At 34.8% G+C, this 17527-nt stretch overlaps 1 protein-coding gene across 1 annotated transcript; it reads right to left on the reverse strand.

Annotated features, from left to right (window-relative positions):
- Window positions 1-3220: 3220 nt before the first annotated feature.
- ci (transcriptional activator cubitus interruptus) lies at window positions 3221-12220 on the reverse strand. The gene is made up of 6 exons (XM_020954178.2): window positions 11427-12220; window positions 8708-9087; window positions 7975-8606; window positions 6627-7115; window positions 6267-6431; window positions 3221-5770 (listed from the first exon to the last, which is right to left on the reverse strand). The coding sequence occupies exons 1-6, from the start codon at window positions 11462-11464 to the stop codon at window positions 3632-3634; spliced, it is 3843 nt and encodes a 1280-aa protein (XP_020809837.2). The 5' UTR covers window positions 11465-12220; the 3' UTR covers window positions 3221-3631.
- Window positions 12221-17527: the final 5307 nt, after the last annotated feature.

Below are 17527 nucleotides of genomic sequence, written 5' to 3' on the forward strand. Positions count from 1 at the left end.
TCCATTTGACCCCCAGGTACTTATACTCCCTGACCTGCTTTGTCGTATCGTGGGTAAACAAGGTGTACAACGTCGGTCCCAGGACTCTTCCTTGAGGAACTCCAGCTTTGATCAACCTTTGAGAGGATAGGGTTCCATACTGGACCTCCCTGAACGTCCTGTCAGAGAGAAAGCTCCTTACCATTTCGAATATTTGCGGGTTAATTAACAGCTTGAGCTAGCAAAGTAGCACTGCATGCCACACCCTATCAAACGCCTGCTGTCTGGCTAGATAGGCAACCACCACGTACTGCTTACAGTGAAACCCCTCGAGTATATACTGGAAAGGAGGCTAATAGGCCGTCTTCCGGTGGTTTGCCAGGTTAAAGGATCATTGCAATGCCAGCACTTTTTCAAGCCTTCGGAAAATAACTCAACTTCCGGTTAAATATGAGTATAAGATATAGCCGTGCTCTAAAGGGCAGAGTTTTTGCAACACGATTGACAATTTGATCCTCTCCAGAGGGCTTTCTTGGTATCTATTTTTTTAATGTCCATTTTAACATCCAGCAGGGTTACAGGTAGGTTCCACAGGGAGTTCCATTTGGTGTGTCATTGCAAGCTTGTCAGCCACTATCTGTTCTCTCCGGGCAGAGGCAGTTGCGAGAAGAGTAAATCTACCTTTCAGATTTTGAGCAAAGCTTCAACTCTGTCTTGTGTGGATTTTCGCCATGTGCCATCCTCCTTTTTGACAGAAAACTTGGGAGTATATTGCCTCTTATAGGATATATTCAGCTTCCAAAAGGGAATATTTAGAGCTCGCATCAGGTGTCGCGTTGTCCAGCATACGATCCGTAACTTCAGCCTTGAGTAATGTCCGTACTCTGTTTGAGATCCTCCTGAACAACCTGTTGATCCTTATAATGGATGTGCGGATATACTCACGCCTAAGTCCTTCTTTAGCAGCAGCAATCCCACTACTGCAGAAGAGAGCACACAATGACGCCTTGCCGTAAGAGAGCTTAAAGACATCGGTGGGGCGACAACAGCAGCAGCCTCCCTAACCCTTGTAAGGAGGGTGTTGATGGCTGAATCCACGTTCCTGTTTTGGGAGGTGGAAAGATCAAGGGAGTTATCCAGTGAATCTTTGAAGGTAGAGAGATAAAATCCTTGTTTCAGCTGCCTGGATTTAGAGACAAAAGTAGTAGGAGCAAGACGCCAAGGTTGCTAAAAACAGCAATTGGTCAGAGCTAAGATCATTCTTGTCCCTGATGAAGATTAGGTTACTTGTAATCGATTTGTAGATAATAAGATTAATACAGGACGGGGTAGCCCTAGAGTTGGATGGAAAGCACGTAGGGCTTCAAGTCGCAAGAATTTGTGCCGAAAAAATCGTTATAGCATCATGTAGAGCGCTCCCTCTACCGTCGTTTTGCATTGAAGTCACCGCCTAAGATGAACTTATGGCCCAGTTCTGACAGTAGGTGATTAAACTCAACACTATTTTAACATAATGAAGGAGGAAGATGTGCTGCACCAGTCAGCAACTCTCCCCTGCTAGTTGAGCCCATGACGGTAGCAAGTTATATTTTTAAATTCCTAACAACGCGAAGATGGTAATAGGAAATTTCATTTTTGATCAGAATGGCTGAAACACCTCGGCGACAATTGGTAGTGTGGTCTGCTCTCAGGAATTCGAACCCTGCAAAAGTAAAGTTGATACCAGGATGTAAATATGTCTCCGAAATTAACATGTCGTCAATTTTATGGTGTTTGGTATACATAAGCAGCTCATTCACATTTGATGCCAGGTAGCGGCCGTTCCAGAATCCAATGCGGAGGTCATTAGGCATAATTGGCTTTATAACTGGGAACTCTCAGAGAGGATTCTCCCTGAATCTAGTTGACATTCTGGGCTAGAGCTGCCACTAAGGGATAGCTGAGCGACCACCTTTTAAAGCTCTTGCAACAAGTTGGAATTGGAGGCAGAAGGAGCTACATGGGCAGAGGAATGATCACGAACTCTAGATCTGGATCTCGGATACTTCAACATCCGTCCAACTCTAGGGATCTTTAAGACGTCCCTGTTGTTGGGAGCAGGGGACGGGTTAAGAAACCACATGTTTTGATTGGGCTGGGCAATAATACATCCATCAGAGTTAACCCGAGAAGAGAGCTTTGATTTCGGATTGTAATTATTGACAACAAAGTGTCCTTGCTTTTTAAACTATTCTACAACCTTATCGACAGGAGGCTGCTAGATTGGGCTTGGTTTCTTGATTTTCAACGGGGAATCAGGTTTGGTATTGACAACATCACTCACTTCATCGACTTTCATCATCATCATCATCAACGCCCATCAGTGAGGCAAACTGATTATGGCCAAGTGGAGCATTGGACTGGTAGGAGTATGACTCAGTAATCCTCTGCCAAGCTGTTTATTTTTTTGTATATGGTGCCAAGTTATGCAATCGTCACCTCTTGGGCTGCCCCGGCTGCCAACCAATAGAGCTCGATTTGAAAACATGATCCATTCCGTTGGAATTCTATTCAGGTAGAATATCAGATAATATCAGAACAATCTTAGGGATAGCCGACTTTGCACGGGGCGTCTGGATCACAGAGTTCATACGCTAAGCACGCTTGGAAGCTACTCTGCAGATCTCAGCTGCAACGTCAATAGAGTGAGTAGGGGTGGACGATCGAGAATTATCATCTGAAAGAGAAGCGAAGATTTTTCCTTGATGTGCTTTAGGGCAGGGCAGGGTATCCTACTTCGCGCAATGAAATTTTTTTTTTATATAAAGAAGAATTGTTAAAGATTTTCCAAAAGAAATGTAGGACTTTGTTTTTGAGTAAATGGATAAAAATTCCCAAAAAAAATATTGATGTTTCGTTTTTTTCTGAAATTTAATTGAATTTAATTGAATGCAAACCAAGCTAAATAAAACAAGAAAGGAAGCTTCTTGTTTTATTTAGCTTGGTTTGCATTCAATTAACTTTATTCCTCATCGTCGCAAAAAAATAATACAAGTGTTTAGGAAATATATCGAGTTAAAAGTCATCCTCACTTTTCTCTTACCTTTAAAGGAATATGTTTGGCACAAAAATTGATATTGAAATTGAAATCGTTGTTTTATTTGCCAAAATCCAAATTTTGTGTACCATTTTTAGACCTTTTATTATGTACTTATTTTTCGTTAATTGTTGCAAGAAAGTGGCATGAGAAATAAAAGTACACTTTTTATTTTAAAAGATTTTGTGGTTTTATTGACTTATTAAAAATGTTTTTTATTGTTAAATATAATAATTGGGAAGACTTTATTTATATAATTTCTTTTTTTATATATTATGAATAATTAAAAAATTACGACATTCTAAAATATATATATATAACTTTCTAATTATTTATCAATTTTAATTATAACTTGTTTTTATAATTTCCATTGAAAATCAAATGAGTTTCAATAGTTTTTATGGAGAGAAACGAGAAAATTGCAAGGTAACACTGAAAACTTCTTCAAAAATAAATATTTCCAAACTTAAAAAAAAAAATGAAAACATTTATAAAATTTTAAAAAAGTTGAAATATACTGACTGGACTGTTTATAGATATCTTCTGATTTAATTTTGAAAAAAACTTTGCCAACTACTACTGCATCATTTGTAGATACCGATTTTCCTCCAAAAGTGAGCTTAAAGATGTTGTCATATCGTTGATGACCATATTTGCGCCCGGAAACGGATGTGTGGAACTGCTAACATCAGGCCACACTGACATTGGCACTTGATCAACTATCGATGCTGTATTCTTTGTTGTCTCCATCCAATTTTGACAGGATTGAACGTATTCCAAAGTACGCTGATATGTGTCTAGTTGCATTGAGTTGATATTTGAATTATTTATGGTTTCTGGGATCTTTTTAGTTGTGGTTAGGACTTCATTGTTAATATTTAAAGACGGAGACATTTGTGACTGACTAACAATGCCGCATTGTATCTCAATATTATAATTGTTTTGATTCTGATTTTCATTTCTTATTGATTTTCCAGCAGTGTTGACATTTAACTCAGGCAAACTAGTCATTGACGAGTCAATAATTTGATTTTGATTTGATTTCGCTATAGGTTGTGGTTCGTTTCTTGAAAAGTTATGGACATTGGGATGTAAAATTTGTAGACCTTCAGTGTCTGGTTGATCTGTTGTTTTGTTTTCTTTTGTTGGTAAAAATGTATCATCTTGACCTTGTTCTGTTTGTTTGTCTTCTTTGACCAAATTTAAGTACTGTAACATCTCATCGGGTAGTATTAGCTCCTCAACTTCATCTAAATTTATGCGTTCATTGGGATGTTGTTCGTTGCTCCGAGGCATACACATGTTGCTTGGGTTGAGTGCAATATTAACTTCGTTGGTTGGGTTGACGAGAGGTATATTAACATTATCCACCTTCACTGGAAGCTCTTTTCTAAGCTGCTGGTTGCCTTTTTGAATTTTTATAGAACTTTGAGTGGTAATTATTGGCTCAACATTTTGCTGATTAGTTGGTTCAGATTGGCGCCGAGACGATATATCATAGGGGAAATCCGATTCAGCTCGTATATAATTGGGAATAGAATAGCGACCGGAGTTTGTAGATTGAATCGGATAACAAACTCCTTCCAAGTCATTATTTTGCAATCTTTTTAAATTCGTGGCAATAACATGTGAAGAAGGTGGCGGAGGAACGCTATTGCTGTTGTTATTATATGAATTGATGCATTGGAAATTTAAATCAATTTCTGTCTTATTAATAGAGTCATTAATTGTGTTGCTATTTCCCGAAGGTAAGCTGTAACAACTTGGCATTATATTTGACATTTGACTGGAGGAGCGCCGCGAACAACCTGGTGAAATGGGATCATAGAGAGAGGCGGCATTTGTCGTGACATAATGTGATGTACAGGGTCTCATGGTGGATATTGATGATAGCTGTGATGTCTGACTGCTGCGTCGACTGGGCATGCTGCCATAATAAGTGCTACTTGTAGAGTTTTGGCTATCACGACGAAGGCTCTGTTGCTTATTGAATATTAAATTACGATTATTTACTTGATTCTGTGATGACAAATCGTCGGCATATCCTAAAATGTCAGATTTTGGGGAAGCTACAGAGGTAACTCCTGGTTCCATTTTAAGTTCTGTTATTCTCTGGTTTAGTTCACTAATGCCAATTGTACGGTTATGATGATTACTTTCCGGTATGTTGCATAATCCCTTCGTTTGCAGACGACTTCTAAAACGCTGCCTAACATTTCCACCTCCATTTAAATTTCCACCACTGCCAATATTCACCATGGCTCGGAGTACAATTGGTAGATCTGCTACATCGACATCTTCTTCACAATTCCAGTTACTGTCATCCAATGTCAGATTCTCAACCACGTGATCGGATGGATAGTGATGTAACGCGTCGGGAACTCCACTTACTAACTGATGATTGTGATGACTTGGAGAGTTGCAATCGGATTCGGATTTAATACTCGGGCTGGACATAACTCCCTTGCTAACATGTATATCGTCGCAGCAGGGACTCGAGTCGATGTTGTGTTCCTGTAGACTCTGCCTATTATTATGGCCACCACCGTTATTGTTGTTCCGATGTAATCGAGAGTTGACATCATTTACAGGCAAGCCTTTGTGCTTTTTATTAGCGTAAAACTCGGCGCCATGGACGGTCTTTACGTGTTTACGTAACGAACTTGGATCGGTATAACGTTTTGTACAGCCAGGTGCTTTGCAAATGTAGGGTTTCTGCAACAAAAAAGAAACAATTGTTACATTCAATCTAAAATATATACTTATAAGATGTTTATATCTCTACAGATACTTCTACTGAACGCATATGATCCTTAATCATGGTGCCAAAGCCAGGAGCGCAAAAATAGTACGCTACCTTTTCAGGATACTGATATGTTATATGGATTGAAATATTTATGAGAAAAAAAATAAGAAGAAATCAAAACAAAGGAAATATATATATATATTTTTTTTATTAGGATATTCCCTATTACTAAATTACCGAAATCGTCGGCAGTTGTTTCTTAAGCAGTATGACTGAAAAGTCAGTATAAGTACAGAGGTCGTACAGCGCAACGTTAACCGAAAAATATCGCCAAAAATACAAAAAGTCTATAGATCAGCGAAATATTTAGAAATTTAGTTAGTCAGATATATGACTAAATATTTTGTATTCTAATTAATATTCTTCGCTTATTCAAAAAATGTGGGGACTTTGTTCTATACATACCTCGTTGCTATGCGTACGATTTTGGTGCTTCGCACGATCACTGGCATTACTAAATGCCTTGCTACATCCTGGATATTCACAGGTATATGGCTTTTCGCCCGTATGCGAGCGTAAATGGGTTTTTAAGTTTTCCAAACGTGAATATGCCTTATAGCAGCCCTCAAACTTGAAAGAAAAGTTTTAGGTTAATTAAAAGTATTTAGATTCATTGAAATTAGCGGGAATATAATTAGTTTGTAATTTCTTAGAGCAACCATTACAATTACTACCGTCTCTAATGGAGCTAAGAAAACATTGTTTTTTGTTTTGATAAATTGTATACAAATTAGTTTCTTAACTAAGAAAAACATGGTATCTTACTGTGCATTTGTGCGGCTTTTCACCTGTATGGCGACGCATATGTACGACAAGCATATACTGAGCTTTAAATGGCTTTTCACCTCGCGTACAGTCCTCCCATCGACAGACAAAGGCCTTCTTATTAGTCTGGATATGATCGTTATTTATATGCTTAACCAGTTCATCTTGTGTGATGAACTCAATGCAACAGCTACGCCAATGGCAATTGGTTTCAATAAAATCACCAGGTTCGTCTTTAATATCCGTTGTATCAGCATTGGCACAATCATATTCATTTAATAACTCTTCACTGTGGTGATGGCTTAATTTTAGATCAGCATTGGGTGTACATTTAGCAATATTATCTTTTCTGTTATCAAAGCGATCCGATAAATTCGATGAGGCACTATCGGCTTCTACTTGGGCTACTTGGGTCTGGCCAGATGTTGACGATGGCTGTTCAGCTGGTGCCGTATTTTTAAGCAGACGATCGTGGCCTTTTTTTATAAACTGAAATAATTAATTAAAATTGTTATTCACATCATATGACAAAGAGTGAAGATCATGTGGTGCTTTAAAATCTGCTTTGGGACCATTTCTATCACGCTTTAACATTTTTTATCGACAAAGGGTGGGGGGTTGATAGCTGGAAATATAATCGATTTTATAGCCGATTTATCGGGTTTTCCAATTATGCTATACATTAAATAATCGAAGAAAAACTAAAAGAATATTATTAAAACACAAATATCCATGGATAAAATGTAAACAATTAAATTACAAATCGCTGATGAAAATACATTTATAATTTTATAATTATTATTTGAGCGTAATATACTTTTTCATGGACAAAATGTTATGTTTTTTTCAAATTATTTTTAAATTTAATTCAGCAAAAATTGATTCACTGAAAATTTATTTTTTTCCATTTAATTTTTTTTCGACTTCTGTATTTTTGTGTTTTTAATTATCAACATATTAAGAATGCAGTTTAAAAATTTGAAACCCTTCAATGTAAAAATGACCAAGTTATGGCAATTTGAATGGAGGTCGTTCTTTGTTTTATTAATGCTCTCCTGAAAAATGTTAATTTGGAAATCAGAGTCGTTTTAAGTCGTTTACTCGTTTTAAATTTGACACCTAATGTGTTCTACAGGTAGTGAGTCTCTATTTTTCATTTTCTGATTCATAATAATTACTATTTGACGAAGAAGCTTATATTTTGATTCAAAAATTGGGGTTTGTCTTCCAATTATAATTTAAACTAAGATAAATTAAAAAAAAAAAACTTTTGAGTAAATAACAAGGGGACTCGAGATGATTTTTATTTTATTTATGGTGAGCGATGGAGAGCTCCTTTTAACCTCACCTTGTGTTCATCATAGACATTAATTCTTGGGGCAGTTGAAGATGTTGGTATTTGATTCGGTAACTGTAAGGGTAAATCACTGATGTTTCGGGAAACCACTTCGGTTAAGTGATTTCCTTGGTTTACGGCAAATCCTACTGCCGCTGCTGCTTGCTCCGCCGAAGCCATAGGATTCAAAAGTCCAGCACTGGCGCGCAACAAGTGTGCTTGTATCTGCTGCAAACGCGGTGCCAATGTTGCGTGTGCGGGATGGGTCATGGGGATGTGGCCATAGGAGCCACTGGCAGCACTGCTCCCTCGAGAACCATTCATTAGTGTGGCCAGAGAATTTGGCGAGAATCGAATCATTGAGTTAATGTCAAATGAATCAGAATATGGCGATGAAGACAGAGCTCGCTTGCGGCTAATACTGGTCCTAATACTACCACCAGGCGGGGGGCGTCTGTTATTACCATTATCAATGCTGAATGGAAAATCGGTGCTGGCCAGCGATCCAGCCGCCGCGGCAGCTGCTACGGCAGCATGATGCAGATCACCCAACGAGCCCATGCCACAGGTGGCCAAAAAATCACCTGAACCTATGCCGAGGCCTGCCAGATGGAAGGCTGAGGCAGCACAGTTAACATACGGATCTGTATTAAATTAAAAATTAAAGAAAATTAGATGTAAAATAAACAAAAATGTCACTTAAAAAAAGTAATACCAACAATAATAAAAAATAATATTAATATACCATGAAATGATGCTGTTGAACTGGTGCGCTGAAGGGAATACAGCTGCTCCATGTACCCAGGAATTCTATAAGCTGGATGAAATTCATGTGCATGTTGCGTCTGCCCATGAACATGCTGATGATGCTCTGGGTGATGATGATGCTGCGGGTGATGTAAAATGTTCCCACTCGACGGAAGAATCGATGTTGTAGGAGGTTTAATTGTTGCTTCTGATGCTTCAGGAGATGCCTGTATTATGGATGATGGCATCGACACCGAGCTGGAAACATCCGTTGTGTGTACATTGGTAATGCAGCCCGGAGAACCTGAACCCGAAGGCAAGGCCGCAGCGGCAACGGCTGCAGCCCTTCGCGACGCTAAAAATTGTAATTCGGAGTACCTATGAAATAATAAATTGAAGAAAAAGATTGTACCAATTTGGGTTATCTTTAATTTATAGCTAAATTTTACTTATACAATTGCATGCAAATGTGCAAAACATGAGATTTTTTATGACCCTATATATTAATTAATTAATTAAAATGCCTTTCTGCTTGAAAATTTAGCAGCTTACTGTTTGAACGTCCTTCCGATTTTTCCTTGTCTGGCGTTGTGTTTGAAATATTCGTGTAAGGATAATTGAAACTTTTATTATACCCTTGCAGGGTATTAGGGTATTATTTTAGTCAGAAGTTTGCAACGCAGTGATGGAGACATTTCCGACCTTATGAGGAATATGTATTCTTGATCAGCATCAACAGCCGAGTCGATCTAGCCATGTCCGTCTGTCCTTCTGTCCGTCTGTCCGTTTCTACGCAAAATAGTCTGTCAGTTTTGAAGCTATCTAAATGAAACTTTGCAATTAGTCTTCTATATACTCTCACTCGTATATATGTATGTATGTCGGAACGGGCTGATATACGGCTGATATAGAAGCGATTGGAAAATTTGTAGAAAAATAATTCTTACATTTATATTTTGAACAGATTTTAATATAATTTGAGATATAGCCATTATAAATTATTCTAGAATTTCCGTTTTAATTTCATGAATACAAATTAACTTCCATACAAACGATCTTTACATATAGAGGAAAACGCAAAACTGTGAATGTAAAACTGAGTTACAGTTTTACAGTTAGTAAATCTTACAGTTTTTTTACCTAAATATATAAAATTTATATCGTATTGATTCCTAGTGGTCGAACTGCAATCTGGAAGGGTATAAAAACTTCGGCGTGCCGAAGTAACCTTTTTTTCTTGTTTTATAATTTTTTCGTTTACCCGGTGAGGAAATGCTGTTGAAAGTTCATATATTGTGTCGTCCTTTTCAAAATGTAAAAAATTTCCTGTTTGTCTGACTGAATCAAATCGCTGCATTTGATGACAGTACAAACATAAGATAAAACGCTTGTAAAATGTTGTAACGGCGCAAAAACACCGATTTAAAAAGGTAAACAATAGCAAAGATTGGAATTCAATATACATTTATGTACGTATGTGGAAGTCTATGAATTACATTTCTAACCTACCAACTTATAATTACCACAACAAAAAATTATTTTTTCATACAAGGAGCTTAAGCGTATTTTAGTTTTAACAATTTTTACAACTCGTCCTCTAATGAGCTCAAATACAATTTGTAATTTAAATTTTTGTTCATCGCAGCAGTATATTGTTGTCGGTCCACATTAAAAGTGCCGTATAGTCGTCTAGCTCTTTAATCAAATCCCTAATTAATGCGGCAGTGTTACGAAGTTTGGGTGAAAATTCTACATGTATCGTTCGAGAACAAATGTGGCCAATGAAATTAAATAAAGGCGTGAAAAGGGTCACACCGGCAGGTATTTCCTGTTTTTGTAAACAAAATTTATAAAATGACATGAGAATGAATTCGAACACATTTGCCTTGGAAAAATATTAATGTATTACGCTGCAATGAAACTTAAGCTAAGTAACAGAATGCGCCAACGCCGTCTCTAACCAAAAACAGATTATTTGAGCAATTGAAATATGTTTTAAGTCTCATATTTGTACCTGTCATTGCGGCATTTATTAATTTCAATCTTTTCGGCAACGCTTTATAATTTTCCTTTGCAACATTGAGAATTTTTTTCGCTTGTACTCTGCTTACAAGGCTTAAGCTGAATAACTGTTGCTCTACCAATTAAAAGGAGAGCAGATAAAAAAGTTTGGCTTTCCGTTCCGATAATTTCTGAGGGATACAAATATATCTGGCATTGGAATTAAAGAGTTATACCAGCGTTAAGAGTAAAAAAACTATTTATATACAATATGCTTTATTAATGCTACTATAAATATATACTTTAAACAAAGGTGCTACCTCACTATGATTTTTCCTCATTAAGAGGGTTTTGTTTTATATTTTTAAGCTGCCATAGGAACTATCGGGAAATTTAAAATAAAAAACAATTCAACCTTTGATTTGCCAAAACATTTTTATCTACTTCCCTTTTTGAATTTGGTTGTAATTGAATTAAAACCGGAAGACTATTTCATATTCTGTCAAGCTAATATTATGAAAATTGACACAAATTTGTTAGTGTTTTTAATAAACATATATAAAAGGATATATGTATGTTTTATCTACTATTTTAGAAGAATGTTTTAAGTTTTATAAGATTTGAATGGCCAAATATTTCAGCGGACATTAAATTTTTTTGTAAATGTATAGACATACATATAGTGTTAAAAAATAAAATAAATAAATAAAACTTACGCAAGTGGAAAGTAGGTGGGCAAAGCGTAGGCATCCATTTTATTGCAGCTACTAATATATTACCATTAAAACACTTGAATTCTAATTAATTATATATATATGTATATAATATGGGTTTGCCGTCGGTGTGGCACGGTTAGAATTATCGTAAAAAGCCGTTAAATTCGATTAGATAATAGCACATTAATTTACTTAAAACCGTGTGATTTAAATAATAAAATTCTGTTGGAAACTTCACACAATATTATTATTAACTTTGCACAAGCACTCATATTTAGGTATGTAATGTGATCATCATTTTCGATATCACTTCTAGGAATCGGCGGTACTTAGAAGCTTTTGTTCACTCAAGTTTCACTAAATCACGTATAAGCATATTTTGCCTTCGTTATTACTCAATTTATATTATTAAACAATAAATGCATATATGCACTTATGCTGCCGCCTTGTTGCTGTGTTACTTTCGAGAGGAGGACTGAGCGATATTAACAGCTAGGCTCTTACAATGCTTCGCTTAGTCTAAATGAAGCAGTTCGGAGATCGTTTCTCACAAATACCTGCGCCACATAACACAGATACTGCCTCAGATGCCACATAGATACGTTGGCACGCAGACAGATGTACCGCAAAAGTACACAAACAAGTGCAGCGCCGCGTATCTGTGTTTGGGCTACACAGATCACCAGCGAGCGAAGGCTGGCAGATCGAAGATGGCCACACAACACACGCAGCACACACGTACATACGCGTCCACGAGATACTTTTTTGGCTTGCCAGTGATGCCCGCTTTGGCTATTTACCATCAGATGTGGCTGCTTAGAATAAATTCCTACAGTTAGAGGCAGGTAGTTTCTTTTTGGCCTTGGTGGCATATAAGCCGAAATAATTTCTGTTTTCCAATGCATGCCACGTACATACTATTAGCCGCACCTCCGGTCCTTTTTTCCCTCACTACATTTATTTTTGCTACAACTCTCACCAAAGTAAAAATATAGGTTTGTATTGGTCTTGTGATCGTATAGTGTGTGTGTATTGGCTTATGGCCTGTGTGCACATGCATACATATATGTACATATGTATGTACTTACACTTAGTTTAGGAGTTTGACAGTAAAATATTCATTGTAAAGCCGATTTAATCGATTGATATATTGCTTTAAAAAAAAAGAAATGTAAAGAACAAAATTTGAAGTAAATATATTCATATTTAAATACATATTGTCCTTGATAAGTTTCGGTTCAGAAAGAGCGTTGTATCTCGATTTGTGCATATAGTGTATACATACATATAACAATAAATGGAAAATGAAATATGTACTTCACAAAGGTCAAAATCTAGCTGTATTATATTTTATAAATAATTATATTATATTATATTATATTATATTATTATATATATATATATTATATATATATATTATATTAAATAATTATATTTCTGAAAAATAAAAGTTTTTATACGCTTGCAGGCTAACAGCCGAGTCTATCTAGCCATGTCTGTCTCTACGAAAAACTTTTCTCTCAGGCTTAAAGCTGTCTGAATGAAACTTTGCAGTTAGTCTTCTATGTACTCCCAGTCGTATGTACAATATAAGTCGGAAAAGGCCGGATCAGACAACAATATCTTATGGCTGCCATAGAAACAATTGCAAATTTGTTAGAAAAAAATGATAACTTTTCTGTGACATATTTTTATCAAATTTGAGATTTACCCTTTTTTAATTCTTCTCCCTTTGCTATTAATTATTTATCATTTCACAATTTTCATGGATTATTTCAGAATTTCAGCTATTATTTTATATATTATCGGGAGACCATATCATGTAGCTGCCATATAAACTTTCTTTAAATGTTCATAAAAAAATATCAAACTGTGAATGTAATACGGTAAATATGTTTAAATATGTAAATATGTATAAGTGAATGAAGCGAAAGAAATCATTACTTTGACATTTATTAACATTATATTATAGAACTTATTATTATTATTAATATAATTAATATTATATTTTTTATTAGTATTATTATTTTTATTATTATTATTAATTATTAATGCTCTTATTGCAATCGATACGCTTTTAAAAACACTACTACAAACATACAATACATTTTTATACGTTTATTGGTTTTTAAAATCGATGCCCTGCCCTATTCAGAAGACTAATATAAATAATGATAAATATTCCTTCGACATGCACAATTTAAATGAAACAAATTTGAAGCCTAAAGAAAATGTTGACAATGTTGTTTGAAACATATTTCGCAACACTTAAAGTCAAATTGGGGTGGCTAAAAAATAAAGACTTTTAAAATTCAAAGATACTTTGTTATAAGTTCCATGATTATTATTCTGTTTTACTCAAAATTTCCTCCCCGTCCAGTTATTTGTTAAACTTTTCTACCTTAAATCTAAATGTACTATTAAAGCAAAGCTACATATTTTAATGATTTGTGAAACCAGCTTGATCTGCGCGCAATAGATAAAGTGTCCCCAACTATGCTAGCTCTATGTTATGTCTTATAGTCTATGAGATCTGTTGTTTTCACACATGGTCTATAGGAAATGGCTAAATCGACACGTCTGACGATAGTCGTGAAAAATATATTTACTGTATGGGATTGGGGGTCCATGTTACTTACATTCAAGTTCTTCATTAGCTTCTACGCTCACATTAGACCTACTCATATAGTAAAACAAAACATAATAAAAGTAAAAATTTTGAAATAATTCCATTATGTTCTCTTTATATTTGTTTAATGTTGCAAATAAAACTCTCAAAATGAAGCAGTCTATTGTTGATCTGTGTTAAAAGTTGATGCGATCTAGCCCATGTTCGCCTGTCCGTTCTTCTGTCGGTTTCAACGTAAATTTGTCTCTAAGTTTTCAAGCTATCTGAATTAAATTTTGCAGATAGTCTTTTCTATATTCTGTCTTTATAATATAATATTTATATTAGAAAGTAATCAAATTTGGCATTGCTTCGTTGCTTTAAACAAAAATGTATATTATTAATATTGTTCAACATATTTTAATATCTGAGATTTCGACATTTTTTATTATTTCGCAATTACGGTTTTCAATTTATTCTTTATTTAATTTAAGGTTTTCTTTTTATTTGATCAAAATTAATTAATTTATAGGCGTTTTATTTTGTTGAAAATTTAAAAAATTTCCAATCGTTCCTATATGATATATCCGGTCGATCCGGCACGTTCTGACATACATATGTATGTATATTCGAGTGAGAGTATATAGAAGACTAACTACAAAGTTTCATTCAGATATCTTTAAGACTTAGAGACAAGTTTGCGTAGAAACGGACAGGCGGACATGACTAGATCGATTCGGCTCTTGATCCTGATCAAGAAAACATATATATCAAGGGTCGTAAATGTCTCCTTCACTGCGTTGCAAACTTTTAACTAAAACTATAATTCCCTGCAATCACGCCGAAGTTCATAATTGGATCGTTAACAAATAATACAATACATAATATACAAATTTATTTTTGAAAACATTGAAGTAATGCTTACTTTCATTATATTCACCTAAGTATATTATATTTAGCGTTTTACATTCACAGATTTGCATTTGGCAACAGAAATTGTGATAAATAAACATTGGCTATTTCTCAGAGGAGATGAAAATATGTTGAAAAACAGTGAACATTTTCAGTCCGATTTTTATAAAATTAAATCAGAAATACTGAAAAATTAAAAAGGCAATATCTATAAGTAAATACAAATATTTTTAAACAAATCGAAGTTATAATTAAATATATGATATAAAAAGTACATATATTTTTTATCAGCATCACCTCGATCTAGCTCAATCCGCCCGACTTTTGACTAAATGTAAATTACCATGCAATGGTATAACTTAAAGGAAGCTCTTTTCGTCACCCCGAAGTTTTTATACCCTTGCAGATTGCAATTAGATCATTAATAATTGATGAAATATATACTCTATATATTTATGTTAACAAAACAAAGAAGTAATGGCTACATTCATTACAATCACCTATATATATTATATTTACAGCATTTCAGTTACTGCTATACGAATGATATAGTTGTCTGATATTGATCAAATTATATCAGAAATATGAGAAAAAAAAACACATATCTTAGAGGAGATGAGAATATGTTAATGAACACCGTAGTTATAATTTTTGTTGCACTCATTCCCCGAATATGCCTAAAAAATGTATATGAAAAAATGTAACAACGCTGTTTTCCATTATATTTTCGTCTCCTCTAAGAAATTAATTTTCTTTATTCAGAAAAGAAGTTTTCTTCACAAATAATACATATACATACACACTTACATAAGTGAAAAATAATAGCTAGCGAGAAGTAAAATTTTTAAAATCATACGATATGCCATAAAACATTATGTATAGTAGTAATATGTGCTTATGCTGTTTTCCGAATATTTGCATAAATAAATTATGTTTGTTTAATATCTTAAGGATGCACTATTGCTTGTGTATTTTTTAAATTAGTTCATATATGCATTTTGTTGTATACACATAAGTAAACACCTTATTTAAGGCTACATATGTATCTGATGAATGCATCTTCATATGTACATACATACGTATGTACATATGTACATACATAAATCTGACAAAAGTTGCCTTTAATTTTTGTTGCTGCTTTTTTGTCTACCTTCTTCCCTTTTTTATTTTCTTTATTTTTTCTTGCTGCCTCGACGGCGGACAACATAATTCCAAGGGCCAACTCTCGGCTCAATTTCTTGATAATGATGATGCTTCAATCTGTGCCTGGTGCCCTGACTCTGCGCTGTCGCTTAATGGAGAAAGAAACTGGATTTAAAACGTGGATGTATGAATGTATTTGAGCACAGTGTACAGATAAATACCTATACTATTATAACTTTGTCTTATGTGTGTGTAAAAAACGAAAATGTGTGTTGTTTTTTATTTTCTTCTCTTTTAGGATCGATCCGATCTGCGCTGACTAATTAAGCCTTTAAAATTTGTAAAAAGGAGAGAAGAAAATAAAGTCATTGGGCCTTTGCAGCCACTAAGGAGTTTTGATAGGGGAAAACCGGTGCGAAGAAGAAGGGAAAATACATTAATATAAATACATACATACATATGTATATATGTATCTATGTATCTTAACCGTTTTTATAGTTTTATAGCTATTTAAAGTTTACATGTATGTACATATGTATGTACATTTTATGTACAGTGGAATCGATCAAATTAAAGGTTTCTTTTACTTAGCGATAAATGAACTGAAATTTTTAGAAAGTAAAAGCTTTTTTTTATGTATATAATTTTGTTTATTATTTGGTTTGATGAAGTGAATACATTAAAATTGTTTTTGTAATGCATGTTAATCAAACTTTATTTTTCCCAGATACAAGTACATATGTATATCCCACAAAAATATAATTTGGCATCAGCGTTGTATATATACACAAATATACATACATATATGTATGTGCATATACATATCTATATATGTATGTATATATATATGTATCGTCCATATACACATTTATCGAATATCTGGTTTTGTTGTTATTTTCCAAGAACCGAAAAAAAAATGCTCACAAAATAAAACGAATCCCATGTGCTGCACATGAAATACATGCAAAAAATACAAAGATACATACATATGCACTATGTATGGGACATAAATACATACATACCGATAGATGTGCATGTGTATCTTTGACGCTGCTCCTTTCGGGGCAGAGCGATGAAATGAGTCGAGACTTGAGTAAGACGTTAAATATTACAAAAGGGCAGAGACGCAGACGCAGACGCAGATATAATAATGAGAACGTAGACGAAGCGCGCACAGCAAGCGATTCAGAGATTCAATCCTGCTGAGATCGTATTTAGAACATTGTTTTTGTTTCACAAGAAACAAGTTGTTGTTTTTGGAAGAACCAGTGCCCTCGCTCCAGGGCATCAAAAAAGGTTGTGCCTTGACTGTGACAAAGTCCACAGCTGCAGCAATATACAACCTGCAGGTATAATTGTGGATAGCATTTAGATCCATAAATAAACTGAAAATTTGTATACCCTTTGAGGGTATTGTGATTTCAGTCAGAAGTTTGCA

Source organism: Drosophila serrata, unplaced genomic scaffold (genome assembly GCF_035046125.1).
Source record: "Drosophila serrata isolate PLE 108 unplaced genomic scaffold, ASM3504612v1 contig_160, whole genome shotgun sequence".
Classification (NCBI taxonomy): Eukaryota; Metazoa; Arthropoda; class Insecta; order Diptera; family Drosophilidae; genus Drosophila; species Drosophila serrata.

Coding starts and splice junctions, on each gene's coding strand:
- ci (XM_020954178.2), bottom strand. CDS start 11,464: ATGGATGCCTACGCTTTGCCCACCTACTTTCCACTTGC. Junction 9,088..11,426: donor CCCACCTACTTTCCACTTGC/GTAAGTTTTATT, acceptor ATTATTTCATAG/GTACTCCGAATTACAATTTT. Junction 7,116..7,974: donor ATGTCTATGATGAACACAAG/GTGAGGTTAAAA, acceptor TAATTATTTCAG/TTTATAAAAAAAGGCCACGA.